This window comes from Myotis lucifugus, unplaced genomic scaffold (genome assembly GCF_000147115.1).
Source record: "Myotis lucifugus unplaced genomic scaffold, Myoluc2.0 scaffold_585, whole genome shotgun sequence".
NCBI classification, from domain to species: domain Eukaryota; kingdom Metazoa; phylum Chordata; class Mammalia; order Chiroptera; family Vespertilionidae; genus Myotis; species Myotis lucifugus.
The window spans coordinates 203925-220398 of record NW_005871633.1 but is presented as its reverse complement, the minus strand read 5'-3'; the positions used below and the strand labels follow the sequence as shown (position 1 = coordinate 220398).

Sequence of the window (16474 nt, the reverse complement as noted above, 5' to 3'; positions counted from 1 at the left end):
GTCTTGGTTGAGCTGACTGGCTGCTGCTGCTTGAGAAATGGGTTTTTACTGGACAGTTTCAAAGTCCTATCCTAGCATGCACCTAGAATATGTTTCTTCCATCTCATAACTCAGGTATTTACATGCAAAAGTATTTTGCATGAAAAATTGAAAGCAGGCTGTCCAAGACAGGCCTGTACATTTAAGTGTGCTACGTGAACAGTAAAACGTGTACATCTAACATGTTCAAAGCTATCTAGAATAGCGGGTTCCTAGGGATTACTACATTTTAAAAGTCAACTTCAGAGATTTAAGGGGCCCAGACTACGTAATGAACACAATTTACAGACAAAAGGGCCAGGAAAATCTGACTTTTATTTCTTAAATACTGTGAAGGAAGAGGGGGGGGAAATGGTCCCCTGGTGAGGGAGGGGCAAAGAGCTAGGGATCCTCAGCAAAGGCCCGGTGGGCACTAGGGAAGCGCTGGGGGCTATAGTTGGGGTCTTCCTGCAGTCGCTTCTGTATATCAGCCCGGAGCTAGAAAGAGAACAAGCAGGTTGGAGGGCTTGGCCAAGGCCCTAGGATCCCAACAAACACGCAAGGCCATCCCTCAAGAGCTAACACTTCCCCACCAGCTAACACTGTCAGTAGCCCAATAAGGATCACTGAGCCTTCCCAGATGCCACTAGGGGAAAAGATCTTAAAAACGTCAAGTAGTAGCCACAGACCAGTTCATCTCTGAAGGGATGTGGGGAAGAGGGACCCTAGCCCAACCCCTCCCACTAGACCATCCCTATTCTGCTTCAAGGTGGGGGCACCTGCTGCCTGTAGCTCTCCTGAACCTCTGGTGCCTCCAGGTCCCGGCTCAGGCTCTCAGGGCTCGTCAGGGGCCGAGCTCCGGCTGCCTTAGCTGCCCGGCTCACGGCCTCTGAGAGAAGCAGCTGGGGGCCCTCACCCTGCATCGTCTGGGGGACGGGGTTGGGAGGGAAAAGAGGATCAACGTCAGATCCAGTACCACCACCCAGCTCACCCTTTCCACGAGTCAACCAGTATCCACGCCAGGAGAAAGAAGGGAAATAGTCCCATGTGTTTAACAGCAGAAGTGCTGCCTTAATACTGTTTGGCTCTGGCCAAAACAGCATTTGAATGTGTTGGACTCGCTCTTCAAAGCTATCTGGTCCATCAGAGGAAACCCACGGTAAGGAAACTGGGCCTTAGTCAGGGATTAGGGAGTTTCGGGTGACAGGGCTGCTGGCAAAAAGACTAATGGGGCAGCCACGAGCAAGTCTGAGTCTACAAAGGTTTCCTCATCAATTAAATGAGGGGGCTAAACTAGAACTCCCTCCTTCCAGCTCAGTTTGTTTGATTCTAAGCATGACGGGAATTTGGATAAAGAGGGATCCTCAGGGAAGAGGCAAACCCACCTTGCGTCTCTTGGCGGGCATACCACTGAGGTAGGCATCGCTCAGGGGAGGCTGGGGTTTCACCTTCCGCTGGCTCTGAATGTCCTGCTGGATAATAGGGACCCACTCCTGGGGAAGAAAAAGATTAGGAAGTCACTGCCACAACTTTCAGCTGCCTCGGCCCACCGATCACCTGACACTTACTGGGGGGACTGCAGCTGCCCAAGGTTCTGTCTCAGCTGAAGCTCCATCCTGTTCCTCTTGCGAGCCCCCTTCAGGGGCAGGAGGTGGGCCTCGGGACATTGCCTCTTCCGCTGTTGTTCCCGGGGCTGGGGAAGCATTCTCCCGCTGCGGGTCAGACAGCAGGAAGGGTCAGAGTTCTCAACCCCCAGACCCCCGCCCCCATCCCTCCATTCAGTCATCTGGTCCCTCAACCTCTCTCTGGTACCTGAGGCTCAGGGGATGTTCTCTCTGATCCCTGAACTTCCATTGGCTCCTCAGAAAGTGGCTGTGAAATTGGACAGAGGAGAAGACAAAAGGCCCTCTTAAGTCTCTCCAGCTCCCTGCAGTCCCCGGATCCCACAGCCCACCATCAGGGCCTTTACCTGTGGGGGATCACCAATCCTGCGGACATATCTGAGGATGGCATCTGGGCCCACAGGCATATGCTCCAGCACTACCTGAAGCCTCAGTCCCATCATAGTGGTCAGCCAGCTCACCAAGGACGGGTTCACCCCACGAGACATGCGACGCTGAGGGGCAGAAAGCAGACTCAAACACAAAACCCTCAACCAGCTTTTGAAAGGTATCAAAGGGAAAAGGATGGCAGTTTGGAGAAGAAAAATGAAACTGCAGGATACCAAAGAGAATGGAAACCTGAGGAAATAAAAGGCTGGGGGATCTGGGCGGGGTGCTCACAATTCGGCCATTGATGACAGCAGCTAACTCCATCTGCTGTCCCCCCAAGCAGTGCAGGTTCAGAGCCAGGCACTCAAACAGGCCCTGGTTACACAACTCCAGCAAACGGGCCCCAAATCCACTGTCTGTGGGCAAGACAAGGAGGGCGTGCTGGCTCTGCAGCCCTGCACACCACCACACCCCACTCCCCCGACCCAGCTGGCCTGACCTGTGCAGTGCAGAACGTGAGCAGCAATGCTATTGAACTGCTCCTGCAGAAATTCCAGATTCGTCCGGATGATGTCCACACCTGGCTGAACCTGCACCAAAGACTGAGAGACAAAACAGAGAACCAAAAATCAGGAACCCCAAGACACTAGGAGGCAGGAGGAACAGAAGCTATCCTACCAGACTCAGCAGAGGATGGGATGGGGAAGGGTTACTCACAAAACTCTCCCGAACATATTCTTCTAGCCCAGTGATCAATGTGTGAGTTGCCATCTATGGGGGGGAGGGGGAACACACACAGCACAGATTTAGATTCAAGTCCCAGTCCTCAAGACACTTCCTCCTCCACCCCCAAGACCAGGACTGCTTGGGCTGGGATAGTCAGTTTAGGTGACAGATACACTGGAGTCAGGAATTAGGTACTGAAGGTGAGGAGGAGGCGGCGGAGGAGGAGAGCTCTGGGACCCAGGCCTTCATTTACCCGGATGTTACCAGGTGTGGGCTCCTGGCCACCCAGGTAGTGCTGGTGAAAGAAGGATCGCAGCTGGGGCTGGAGCCGCTGCAGTGGCTGGAAATGCCCATGGAGAAGCATCACCACATCCACCATGGAGAAGTTCTGGCACAAGAGAGAGAGCAGGGCCCCAAAGAACCCTGTGGACAGTGGCAGAAGTTAGCAATGTCTTTATCACCAACCTACCCACCCACCCCAGCCCATCACCCTCATCCCACCTTAGCAATACCCCTAAAGGCAGGTCATCTACCTTCCCCTGGCTGCCCTTTCCCGGAGAAGGCCAAGGCACCCCGCCCCCTCCCATGCTCACCAAGAGCCCCATCAGCCCCAGGCTCAAAGATGTTGCTGGACCCACTGAGGCGCTGTATGAAAGCGGCGATACTTTCACTGCTGCCGGCCCGAGCCCCTAGGGAGCCCAGCAGGGAGCTCAGCACTCCCTGCACCACCGAGGTAAAAAACTCTGGGGACAGGCTTTCAGGACCCAGGCCTCCAGGACTCCCTGCACCACCAGAAGGGGACCCTGGTGGGGGCATGGTCTGCTGCTCCGGGGCCAGAGGTGGAGGTGGGGGCGGTGGAGGGGGTGGAGGGGCCGTCTGTGTTGCCTGACAACAGAGAAGACATAAAGAACAGAAGATGAGGTGAGAATGGGTACAAGGACATAAAATGGCATCAGGAGGGTACAAACCAGAGAGGTTTGGAAAATGGGGAGCTCTACTCTGGTCTCGACTCCTTACAGCAGAACATGCATGGGCAGTACTGAGCAGCAGAAGGCCAAGCAGCGCCTCTCCGCCTCTGAATGAGTTAGGTCAGAAAGCAGTGACACGAACGCTCCAAGCCCATTTTCCTCATCTCCAAAATGGGGGACTCAGCGTTAGTGGATCCCCAGGGTTCCTTCCCAGTGGTGACATAATGGCAACAAGACACCAGTGCCTGGCTGGGCAAAGAGAGGAAGAGCAAAGAGCAAGTCAGCCACTCACCTGCAAGAAGTCAGTCATGCCCTGGAGAAAGGCAGGGACACCCGGCATCGCCACGGTGATGGTGGGAGAAGCCATGCCAGGCCCTCCAGCACCTGGCCCTGCAGGCCCCAGCAGGTTCCCCAGGAGCTGAGAGAACTGCACATCTGTGGTGGAGGGCTGAGTGGGTGGAGGCTGGGTGGGGCCCCCTGGGGCAGGGCCAGCTGTGGTGGCCGTGTTCGTGGTGCCAGCACTGGCTGACGCAGTGGCAGGGGCTGGAGGTGGAGCCATTCCTGGGGTCCCCTGAGCTGTAGGGACCAAAAGCAGCAAGGTGAGATCTAAACAGAAACAAGGCCCACAGCACCTCCACTCCAGTCCTCTAGCAGGAAGGTAGGAATAAGCAACCCCGGCAAGAACTGGGAAACACCAGTGAGGAGGTCAGGGAGGGAGGGTTGCCACGGAAATCTCTGAAGTTTGAGGGAAGAACGAGGACTCACCCACAAGGACAGGCTGCATAAGAAGCTGCCCTACAAGGCCGCTCACCATCTGGGCCAAAGAGGCGTTGGTACCCAGACCAGCACCCTGCTGAGAGAGAGGGGCTTTTGGCCCTGCCCTTTCCATGCCCCACCACAGGACTTCCCCCCCAGGTACCCCTAACGAAACTCTCCCACCCTTACTCACCAGAGTCCCCGAGACGGGGGGCCCCCCAGGATGGGAAGGCCGAGCCTGTGGAGGTGTGGGCCGGGCAATCACCACCCGGGTCGGGGCTGCCGGGAAACCTGGCCCCTGCTGTCCTGTGCGTGGCACAGGGGAGAGACCAAAGAGGGCTGAGGGCCGGGCCCATGCTCGCCAGCCAACAACACCCGCCACCATGGACCATGGCCCTCCTCCCAGGCCTCCCTTTCCAGGTCATTACCTGTGGCCGCGGAGGCAACAGCTGCCACCATGGCCTGATGAGTGATCTGGTGGGCGACGGCGTGCATGAACTCAGGGGGCAGGGAGGGCAGCTGGATGAGGGTGGAGCCTGGGGGGCGGGTCTGATGTAACCTTGAACCTGGACCCCTTCAACCCACCCAATTGGCCCTACCCCTTCTCTACCCAGAGCTCAGCCTGCTCTGATGCCCTCACTCTTACCCAAGGTCTGTCCATGACCAGGGGGTCCCAGGGGTCCAGTGGGAGCACTCGGAACTCCACCAGGTTGTGTGCCAGAATCTGGGAAGGGAAACAGAGAGAGTGGTCCTGAGACAAGTGGGGCCAAGGCCTGACTGTACCCTCCTGAGATGGGAGTCCTTCAGGCCCCCATTCCCTGCCTAGAATACCTGCCTGCCTTTCCCACCATCTAGACGGGGAGGAGGTGCTCTCTTCTCCATGTAAACAAATTTCCAAGGACAAGCAGTCCCTGCTCCCCGCTACCCTAGCCACCACACACCTGCTCTGACCCCTCTGCTACCACCAGCAGCCCTGGCCTCCCCCTTCCTCACCCTCACACCCTCGCACCAACCCTAATTCACCTTGAATGTTCATGTGCATCATGACCACGGGTTCCACACTCTGGTGGGAAATCCGGATGACCCTCGGGTGGCTGGCGGTTGGGGGAGGAGCCGGCCCTGGGGGAGGCGCCCCCTCAGTTGACTCGACAGTGGCAGAAGAGGGAGCCAGGGGTGAGGCCTGCCCTGGACCAGGGGGAGATGCCTCCGCACTGGGAGTCGGGGGGGGCCGAGTCCCATTCCCCGTCATGGTCACAGTGGTCCCCACGTTGATCTGGAGCAGACAGACAAGTGGGACAGAAGTGAGAAAAATACAAGAGGGTAACCCAGAGCACTACCCCATGACGTATTTCTAAAATCTCCCTTATTCTTCGTCATCTGTTTCCAAAGCCTCCTCTCCTCCTAACCTCCTTCAAATCCAATAGCTATCCCGGGTCATTCCACCAATAGCCCTCCATTCTCCCTCGGGCCAGGCTGGCCCAACCCACCTGGATGGGGATGGCTGCCTGCTGGAGCACCATGGGGGTGGTGTAGTGAGACATAGGCCGGACCACATGCAGGTGTCGAGGGGGTGCACAGGCCAGATTGCAGCGCAGGTCAGACAGTGCCACAAAGGTGTTGCCCAGCAGCCGCAGGCTCTCCCCCACCAGGTTGATTAAGCGCTGGTCTTCCTCCCGGCCCTCTTGCTGTAGCCCCGGCCAAAGGCAAGGGGGAAAAGAAAAACACAAAAGGCAAAAAACATCAGGCTGGAATCCACCTTACTAACCAAAGCAACACCTGAGAATATCACACCCTCTAAACCAGCGGTTCTCAACCTGTGGGTTGCAACCCCTTTGGCGGTCGAACGACCCTTTCACAGGGGTCGCCTAAGACCATCCTGCATATCAGATATCTACATTATGATTCATAACAGTAGCAACATTACAGTTATGAAGCAGCAACGAAAATAATTTTATGGTTGGGTCACAACATGAAGAACTGTATTTAAAGGGCCAGAAGGTTGAGAACCACTGCTAAACCTTTAGGTGTAGCCTTGGAAGCTTCTGCAGATACCAAATCTTTGAAGAATTCTATTGTATACACATAGTTTCCTATTAAAACAGACCTTACAGTGAATCAATGTCATCATCTACTAGTCTCCCTTACTTTATAAACTTGCTAGCCCTAGCCAGTTTGGCTCAGTGGATAGAGCATCAGCCTGTGGACTGAAGGGTCCCGGGTTCGATTCTGGTCAAGGGCACATACTTTGCTTGCAGGCTCCTCTCCGGCCTGGGCCCTGGTCGGGGCTTGTGCAGGAGGCAACCAATTGATGTGTTTCTCTCACATCAATGTTTCTCGGTCTTTCCCTCTCTCTTCCACTCTCTCTAAAAATCAATGGAAATATAGCCTCGGGCCCTGGCCAGTTTGGCTCAGTGGATGAAGCATCGGCCTTCAGACAGAAGCATCCCGGGTTTGATTCTGGTCAAGGGCACATGCCTGGGTTTCAGGCTCGATCCCCAGTGGGGTGTGTGCGGGAGGAAGCTCAATGGTGGTTCTCTCTCATCACTGATGTTTCTGTCTCTCTCTCCCTCTCCCTTCCTCTCTGAAATCAATAAAAATATATTTAAAAAAAGAAAAAGAAAAATATCCTCAGGTGAGCATTAAAAACAAATAAATAATAAAACAACTCAGGGGACAGAGAGAGTGGGTCCTGCAAAGATGATCACCTATCCTGAAAGGGAGGGGAAGGTCACTTAAAAATCTAGGGAGAAATCATCATCTTGCAGATAATGTCTTTGTGGGGAGAGGGAGATGTGTGTCAGCAGGCTCCACCTGGGGAGAGCTGGGGTGAGGGTGAGGGGGCGGGCGGGCTCACATTGTTGTTGTAGTCCGTGCTGGCAGCAGCACCCAGAACCTCATAGTAACGCTGCAGGAAGGGATGAAGGCGGCTCTCAAGTCGCTGGAGCTCCTGGAGCACCTCAATGTACTCCGCAGGGGAAGGATGGCTGTGGGCAACCCCAAGAGGCAGTGAGCCAAGGCTTTCCTCCATTCCCCCCTCACGGCTGACAGGGACCACATGTGCTGTCTCTCCTGGCCTCCCAGAACCCTGGCCCAACCCCTCCCTGGCCTAGCAGAGCCTGTTCTTTATCCCCGCCCATGGGAAGATGGGGAGGAAGATAAACTGTCTCCACCCTCCCCACTGCACAGCCTGCACCCACAATGGCAAGATGCTGACTCTAATAAAAGATGGGGCCCCTGTGAACACAGGGGAGAGAACCGTGATCAGGAAGCAGCACTTGGTTTTCCTTGCCCCAAGGAGAACAGTGCAGGTCAGCTGCCCAGTCCTACTCTACTCCAGAGCCCCTCCTCGACCACAACCACCTCCACATAGACCTCCAAGAAATCCTTCCTTCCCCATCACACCTCTCCTGTTCCTCATCCTCCACTCAGGACCCCAACCCCCTCCCAAAGTGCCCTCCATCTCTCACTTGGGTGCACTGGTCTCTGGGACAGGTGTTGGGCCCGCTGGGGCTGGGCCAGGAGTCAGCTCGGGGCTCTGGGCTGGGGCACGCTCCTCCGCTTCTGCCTCCATGGGCTCCCGAGAAGGCGCTTCACTTTCACTCGGATCTGATGGCTGAGAGCTCAAGGCTCCTGGTTCCGGGGCCACAGTCGGTGTCTGTGCAGGCGGCTGACTGGGCTGTGCTTGGGGCCCCCCTCGACACTGAAGGTGGGGGAGAGTCAGGGTACCAAAGGCAGGATGAGCCTGCTGCAGAGGACTGCTAGGTCAAAGGAGCCTGAGTGGACAAAGTGCTCTGGAGGCAAGGCTTTGCATGTGTACGTCGGATTCCCTAGCAATCACTCTAAGACTTAAACAAGTCAGAGGCCTAATACCTGAAATTCTTGCAAATGAATTACTAACAAAAAGTAGAGATTATGGTTTGCTAACCTCCACAAGGAGAGAAGAAAAAGCCACAGGTTGCAGACACAGCAAAAACTAATGAAATTTGGACATTTCAGTATCAAATATCATAATTAAGAAATTAAAGGTCCTCCCTTGGCCAGTGTGGCTCAGTTGGTTGAGCATCGACCCACACACCCAGAGGTGCCCGGTTGATTCCCGGGTTGCGGGCTCAATCCCCAGTAGGGGGCATGCAGGAGGCAGCCGACTGATGGTTCTCTCTCATTTTCTCCCTCCGTCTCTCTAAAGTCAACAAAAACATGGTTTAAAAAAGAAAGTAATTAAAGGCCCTGGCCAGATATTTCAGTTGGTTGGAGAAACCTCCAAATACATCAAGGCTGTGGGTTCGATCCCCAGTCAGGGTACATACATATAAGAATCAACCAACCGCCGAAACCGGTTTGGCTCAGTGGATAGAGCGTCGGCCTGCGGACTGAAAGGTCCCAGGTTCAATTCCGGTCAAGGGCATGTACCTGGGTTGCGGGCACATCCCCAGTGGGGGGTGTGCAGGAGGCGGCTGATCGATGTTTCTCTCTCATCGATGTTTCTAACTCTCTATCTCTCTCCCTTCCTCTCTGTAAAAAATCAATAAAATATATTAAAGAAAAAAACTGTGGTAAAATATACATAATGAAAAACTGTATATTTAAAAAAAAAGAATCAACCAACAAATGTATAACTAAGTGGACCAACAAAATGATGTTTTTCTCTTTCTCTCCCCTTTCCTCTCTCTAAAATCAATAAATAAAAGTTTAAAAAAATTATAAAATATGAAATCCTTTTTTAATTGAAAAAAAAATGCCAGGAGAGTTATCTGACAAGTGTAAAACAAACTTCCCAGACACCAGTCACCAAGAGGATCGGCAGGAACAAGATAGCCTCACACAGATACTTTTTTCTGCCCAAAGAAAGAAGACTGTAGAGAAGAGACCAGATTAGAAAGGAAGCGGCCAAAAAAATGAAAAGGAAAAAAACAAAAAAATGAAAGGAACCAGCCAGTCATGCTTTCACTCCCAGGCTGAGACAAGGGGTAGGGAGGATGGGGAGAGAGTGACAGACCACTTACCTCCATCCGGGATAGTAAGGTCTGTATATCCCTGATCATGTGCTGAGCCATCACCAGTCGTACCCGGGGTTCACTCTATGACGAGAGAGGGAGAGTTAGGGCAAGTCTGAAATACAGCCACGAGCTCCAGAGCCCACTGAACCAGGTCCCAGCATCTCCTCAGCCAAGTCCAATCCCACCTCATGGCCTCCTTCTCCCAGATCCCCTTCCCTGACCCTCCCAGGCCCCGTAATACCTGCACTGGGGCCTGCTCCATGTTGATGTGAACATCCACAGCAGAGCCGTCACTCTGGGGAAAGGGTAAGGGAAGTTGCTCTGGGAGAAGCCAAATACTAAGACTCCCACATTTCCAATTCATTCTCTGGAGACACATCCCTTTTCTCACGTCTGAGGCCATTCGTAGACCACAGGGCCCTCCAAACCCAATCTAAATACTGAGCTCTTGGCTGCTACCACAACCAAAACTATCCTTCACCACAAAAACCACCCCAGGTGGAACACAAGCTTACAGGAAGATTGAAGGTTCCAACCATGACATAGCTGTTGGCATTCCGGTCATGAACAGAGGCCCCAGGCCCCCGAGTACCAAGTGGGGGTGCCCCACCATGGGTGGCTGAGGCAGACCCTGTCCCAGAAGATGCCCCAGAAGGGAGCTGAGTCTGAGGAGGTGCACGTTCTACCAGGTGGATAACCTTGCCCCCAACATCTGCAAAAAAGAAAGAAAGAAAAAAAAAATATATATATATATATATACATCTATCTCAGGTAAACCCATGGCTTCAGCTCACCCCTCTTCACAGCTGCCTCAAACTCCGAACTGCCTCCCCCACCCCCTTACTGTATTCCTGGAGCTTCTTATCATCCTGCAGAACGCGTCCCTGATAGATGAGCCGCTGTTTCTCAGAGGGGATGCTGACAGAGGCAGCAATGTGCTCCTTAAATTCCTTTACATTCATCTGCACAGAAGGGACAAACAGGTGTCAGGGAATGGAGGGAGAGGAAGGACAGAGGAGGGACAACTGACTTGTAGGGGTGAGGGGTAAAAACACCTCATTATAAAATCACTACCCATTTCTCTTGATTGTGAGATAATGATGTGCAAAGCCCCAAACTAAGACAACTCCCTGTCAAAATACTGACAATAAACTGTATCTTCTAGGCCTAGGAGAAAATTACATGGCTGAGAAACAGAAAAGCCAACTGATAATCTGTTCACTCCTCTGCCTGGCTCACAAGGGAATATGTGTCTAAAGATACGGCTCCCCAAACACAAAATGATACAACTCTAGGCTCAAAGATAAAAGCGATGACGAAGAAGATGGGGTGGACAATCAGGTTAAGGAAGGAAGACTCAACCAAGAAGGAGAGAAGGGAGCAAAAAGAAGACTATTTTTCCTAACCAGACAACTTCCTCTTGGGAAGATTCAAGTGTTTACACACATCTAATCACAAAAGCCTTTATGGTTTTCTGAAATACATGTATTGTCATGTTTTAAAAACCATGGGCCAACCCCTCACAATTTTGTCTCCCAGTATTACAGGCGCAATGACATTGATAGTTGTGCCAATGCTGTTAAACTCAAATGATTAAAATTATACCACACATATTAGTAACTCCACTCAACATTGCATTATGGGCTCTGATTTCTCACCTTTAAAAACACAGTATAGACCTAACCAATTTCTGTTTTCAAGACACACTTGCGTTTGGAGTCTGTGTGTTCTATTTTCCTTCCCAAAGGCCGGAGCCATGTCTATCCCTCTGAGCTGCAGTTCACTCGTGATGACGGCATACAGACTCCTCCTTCCTCCACATTTCCCTCTGCACTGAGTTTTACTGAGGTGGAGGAAGGCAGCAAAACCTAGCTTGTTCAATAGAAACCATAGCTTCTTACTCAACAAGACACATAAAAAAATGTTCTGTCTAGAATATGAACAAAGAAATCAATGGAAGAGAAGTCGAGGACCGGAAAATCAGGCTGTTCTCTCAGGTTAAAGGGCCTACAAGAGGAAAAGTTAATGGATGTCTTCCAGAAGTACCGGGGTCTCACCTGGGCCCCCACAATGAAGGTCCGGGTCTGAGAGTCCAGGGTCTTCACCAGCACCTCCAGGCTGTCAGGCTCCTCCATGGTGGTACTGGTACTGTTATTGGGCTCCATGGCCTACAGCTCTCTACGGAAGAACAGAGGAGAGAGGCCCGCTGTCGCCCAGAGCGGATTTTATATACCCAGAAGCCTCCCCGGCCCGAGTCTCCGCCCCAGTGCCTACATTTCTCCCACACTAGCACACACTCACACCCACCCCATCCCCCTTCTGATTCCGGGGCAGAGGGAAAGAAATGCAAAGGGTAGGAGACGACGCCAAAGGAAGCTGGAGGACGGGAGGTGGGAGGGGCCCCACGATGCCAATCCCAAGAGTGGGCCACTCGGGCTAGGGAGCTGGGAAGCAAGGAAGCAGGATTCCAGTGTCATCACCGGTTGCGAAGGGCCCAGAAACGCTGGGACAACGCGAGAAAGAGGGGGGGAGGGTCGCATTACACTCTGCGAAGAAAGTGGTTTCGCGCAGGCGCGCCACGCCCCCGGAGCCCACCTAACTCACGACAGACCCAAAATGACGGACACTCACGGGGGGCCAGACCGGTTAGCTGACTGCCCCCCTCTTCCGCCTTCTTTCGGAGTTCCAGCAGAGCGTCGCAACCAACACACATCAAATACACACACCACCTCGCGGACCCACCCCCGACTTCCCCACGGTGCCGTCACTTCCGGTCACCTCCAACCTGCCACCGACGGCCACTTCCGTTTCCCCGATAATATTTGGAGATCGCGAGGCGGAACTTCCGGCTCCCCTCAGGTCCCCAAGCTTCACTTTCGTGGGGCACGACAAGAAAGTCCACGGCCCCAAACAGTGAGTTCCTGAGGGCGAGACGGGCCGGGGCCGGCCTAGATGGGAGGGAGCCGAGCACCCCGAGGAGCCGCCGCCGTCGCCCGGGGGACCGTACTACGTCTGCGTGCGTCGCATTACGCATGCGTACACACAGGCACCGCCCAACCCTCGCTGGCGCCGTTCCTTTCTTCCGTGCGCGCGCTGGAGCTATAGGAGATTGAGGTGGCCACTGTAAATGCCTGGAAAAGAATTTCCAGATGAGACTCTATGACTGCCTCGAGAAGCTCTGGACGGTGATATAGGTGTTGGAGATTGTGCCTCGTTAATCTGTGTTAAGGTCTTGGCCGGCAGAGACTTTGAGGCGGCACTGTCCTGGCCACCTAAAATCCCGTCTAAAATCCCGTCCCCGTCCCCGTCCCCGTCCTCGCCCGCGCCGCGCCGCGCCACTCCTGCGGCGGCTCCGGAAGTCACCCTGTGCTGGGCGGTTGGGGCTGGCTCGCGAGCTGTCTTCCGTCCGGGCGTGTCGTTGGGCCTAATTTCGGTTCCGTCCGGTGGGCGTTTTGCGGAGTGCGGGTGCCGTGTTTCTCACCGGCGGTGCGCGGCCGAGGGAACACGTTTTTCAGAAGCTAAGCGTTTCCTACCTCTCAGGACTTCTGTCCCCCAAAAACGGCACCTCCGAGGTTGGGAGTTGAGAGCAAACGAAGTCCGACCACCGGACCGAAACACCAGATTCCGGCCGTGGGGACTTGAAGGGGCCGCCACAGGGTTTCTGCAGGCCGAGGTCCGGGGTTACTGCTCCGCCGCCTTCGCCCCCGGCCCGGCCCTTCTGGGGTTCTTGGTTTATACCCGGGTCCCACTACTGTTTCAGTCCAGGGTTCCACGTACTGTCACGTTTATAAGTCATTCAACAGGAGATGGTTATTACATACAGCTAGGGAACTGACAGATGCAGGCCTACCGGACTCCCTGGGTCAAGCACTGCGTTACTGCCCCAGTACATTTTTTAGTTTTTTTAAATAAAAAATGTCAAACATTACCCCAAAAGAAAATAGCATACTGAGCCTTCAGATAGCCCAAATCTTAAGCCTTACCTCTCAGGACAAACCTTTTTTTTTTTGGCAGTCTATAAGTTATAATTAAGAAAGTCCCACATTTCATTGCATTAACTGCTCAACCCTCTTGGTACTATTATTTGGGACTGTATTACCCACCAGAAACTAATAATCACTTTACAAGCATCACTTCAGCGAATATTTACTTTGGACTTGCCAGGTATAGGCTTTTGCAAAGGGCTTTATATGCATTATCTCTTAATCCACTGAGATTGATGATTTGCTCATTTTAAAGATGAAAAAGCAGGCATAGAGATTAATAAATAGAGTTGGGGCTTGAACCCACTCTGCCCAGCACCAGTGTCTATCTGTCCCCCTTAACCACTAGATTATGTAGTTTCTTAGAGTAATAAACATGGAATGAACTGTGTCAGTGAGCTTTTCTGGATGGTGTACATATTATTTCCCCAATTATAAACCAGAGAAAAAGCCACCCATCAGGCATGCCTCAGAACCTGGTTCATACCTGTCTGAAAGCACTTATCAGGTTGTATTACAATGATTTGTTTACACAGTTAGTTCTCCTTAGACTGACTTCTTCAAGGCCAGAGACTATGGCTTATTCATTTTTATGTCCCCAGGGCTTAGCCAATTCCTGGCAAACAGCTGAGACTTAATAAAAAGTTTGCTAAGTGAATGAATGAATCCACCTCTCCAATGCTGCACAACACAGCAGATACCCAACTCAGATAAAGACCACCGTCTCTGCCTGCAGGGCTCAGCTCTTCTGATAATTCCCAAAAGACCCTGGACATGCCAGGGTGTGTTGTAGAGTGGCTGCATCTAGAAGAGGGGGAGGAAGGGCCAAACACTGTAAGTAATCAATGTTTGGAAAACAAGGTTGAAGTTACTCATTAGCAGGAAAAGGGTCAAGGGTCAAGGCAAAGGGGCTGGAAGCAGAGTGGACTGACCAGCCAGTGGGGAAGAGAATAGTTAAGGCACCAGCCACTCCACGAGGAACATACCAGCTCCCTGTTGCCTGAAGATGTTCCACCAAATTTGGGCAGCTCTGCTTTACCTCTATGGCATTCTCCTTAATTCCATCTACCAGTGCCCTGAGCTGAGTCAACTGACAACTCAGGAAATGGATGGGAAAGAGGTATGGACTGAAAATGGGGGGGAAACTTACAGTGGGGGCTCTGAGGGACTTGAGTGGGTGGCCTAGAGTGACCAGAAGCTACATTGTGAAAGGAAGGGAGGAAGAAGGTGTGAATATTGTGAAGATAAAAACAAGGAGAAGTAAAAATGTATTAGTACTTCGGCCATCAATGTGGAGACATGGTAGCATTTGGGGTTGGAGGGGTACTCGGGTTGTTGAGGGCAGGAAAAGAGGAAAAGTCATTTAATGACGCCCTGTCGTGGATCCAAGTCTAGTTGGAAAAAGGCAGCCGATACCTCCACACGAAGTCTTGCTGTCCTGACAGGTTGGATGGACCCTGCAGTGGGACACACCCTCTCTTGCTCCCCTTGTTGTCTCCCCAGTTTCCAGAGCCCCACCTGGGCCAGTGGCATTTTATTGCAGGGGCAGCTCCCACCAAGGAGGAGTTGGCAACTTTTGACCCTGTGGACAACATTGTCTTCAACATGGCTGCGGGCTCTGCCCCCACGCAGCTCCAGCTTCGTGCTACCATTCGCACGTAAGTGGTGAGGAGGCAGAGGTACCAATAGGTACAGTCTCTGCCCAAAGTGTGAGCACCTACCCACAAAGAGTTGGGCTCATTGGCATATCCACTGTTCTTGGCCCACTGAGTTCGACGGTTCTGTTAGTTTTCATCTGGAGAGATGGGCCTAACCCTTGGTAGCTTGAAACCCAAGGTGACCCAGGCTTCAAGAAGGAATAAAAGGGAATAAAGGTTGGTACTGTGTGGTTGGGGTGTCATTCAATCTTTCTTTCTCGCCACCACCACCTCTGCAGGAAAACTGGGTCCTGTGTGCCCCGGGAATGGATCTACCACCTGACTGAAGGGAGCACAGATCTCAGAACTGAAGGTTGGTTCTCTCCAGCCCTCCCTCTCTCCAAGTCCCCTGGCTGGCTCATTTTGCATCTCTGTCCTCACACTTCCCCCCAACCCATCCTGACAGGCCGCCCCGACATGAAGACCGAGCTCTTCTCCAGCTCATGCCCAGGGGGAATCATGCTGAAGGAGACGGGCCAGGGCTACCAGCGCTTCCTGTTCTACAGTGAGTGAGGTGGAGAGGCAGCATGGGCTGGAAGGAAACCAGGAGGGGCAGAAGAGCCCCTCACTCTGGACCCTGTGATGTCATCCCAGGAAGGGCTGGGTGCTTCCAGGTCCTCCCCAGGGGTCTTGCTAAGTAGAGGTGCTGATGGGCCTGGCCCTGCTGTGCCCTTTCAGACCGCTCACCATACCCTCCTGAGAAGTGTGTGGAGGAATTCCAGTCCCTGACCTCCTGCCTGGACTCCAAGGCCTTCTTACTGACTCCCAGGAAACAAGGTAAGGGGACAAAGTCCCACAGAAGAGAACTAGGACTCACCAAGTCTGCTGCAGGTGCTGGAGGAAAGGGACTCAAGTGATGTCACCAGAGGGCAGGACCAAAGGCTGATACTATCAGGGTGGCTGTGTTCATATCCTCCATTTGTGTTAGAGGTTGTGATGGCACCAGAGGAAGCCTGGATAGGCTGTGGGCTACTCAAGAGAGGTTTCTCAGTTTGCAGTAGATGCAGGGGGGAGAGTCAGACACAGAGGGAAATAGGCCGCAGAGGCCTCTTCTTTGACAGGGGAGGAATGAGGGAATGCATTCTCCCCCACCCATTACCAGCAAGCTTGCATCTCTTCCTGGCTTTCCTTCCTTCCCATCCTCCTCTTTCTCCCTCCTCCCACCAGAGGCCTGCAAGCAGTCCAGTGACTGACCCGTGGCTTCATCTGTGCCCCCAGATGTATTTGTGGGACTGAGATTGTGGTGAAGAGAAGCCGGAGGTGCCCTTCTAAGAGTAATAAAGACGATTTTTCAATCCTCATCACATGTTGGGGTTTTTCTCCAGACATCATCCCACT

At 53.0% G+C, this 16474-nt stretch overlaps 2 protein-coding genes across 25 annotated transcripts; one reads left to right on the top strand and one right to left on the bottom strand.

The window, feature by feature from the left end:
- Positions 1-334: 334 nt before the first annotated feature.
- On the bottom strand, positions 335-12506 carry BAG6 (BCL2 associated athanogene 6). Of its 22 annotated transcripts, none has more exons than XM_006104625.3 (26): positions 12199-12465; positions 11514-11634; positions 10301-10418; positions 9972-10168; positions 9698-9751; positions 9463-9537; positions 7927-8159; positions 7314-7443; positions 5947-6144; positions 5483-5732; positions 5106-5183; positions 4888-4995; positions 4653-4765; positions 4469-4556; positions 3996-4279; positions 3329-3620; positions 2989-3158; positions 2727-2780; positions 2509-2611; positions 2301-2425; positions 1988-2134; positions 1831-1890; positions 1587-1730; positions 1404-1511; positions 798-944; positions 335-516 (listed from the first exon to the last, which is right to left on the bottom strand). In XM_006104625.3, the coding sequence occupies exons 2-26, from the start codon at positions 11619-11621 to the stop codon at positions 421-423; spliced, it is 3480 nt and encodes a 1159-aa protein (XP_006104687.1). In that variant the 5' UTR covers positions 11622-11634; positions 12199-12465; the 3' UTR covers positions 335-420. The 22 variants fall into 22 exon arrangements, with proteins under 22 accessions (XP_006104687.1, XP_006104684.1, XP_006104686.1 ...); XM_006104622.3 differs by having other exon boundaries at positions 12235-12465; XM_006104624.3 differs by having other exon boundaries at positions 12242-12465.
- APOM (apolipoprotein M) lies at positions 11765-16437 on the top strand. Of its 3 annotated transcripts, none has more exons than XM_023745842.1 (6): positions 11765-11809; positions 14943-15097; positions 15376-15449; positions 15543-15641; positions 15815-15913; positions 16304-16437. In XM_023745842.1, exons 1-6 carry the CDS (start codon positions 11801-11803, stop codon positions 16327-16329), a joined length of 462 nt encoding a protein of 153 aa, XP_023601610.1. In that variant the 5' UTR covers positions 11765-11800; the 3' UTR covers positions 16330-16437. The 3 variants fall into 3 exon arrangements, with proteins under 3 accessions (XP_023601610.1, XP_023601611.1, XP_006104699.1); XM_023745843.1 differs by lacking the exon at positions 11765-11809 and adding an exon at positions 12235-12369; XM_006104637.3 differs by lacking the exon at positions 11765-11809 and adding an exon at positions 12769-14559.
- The last annotated feature ends 37 nt before the right edge of the window (positions 16438-16474 follow it).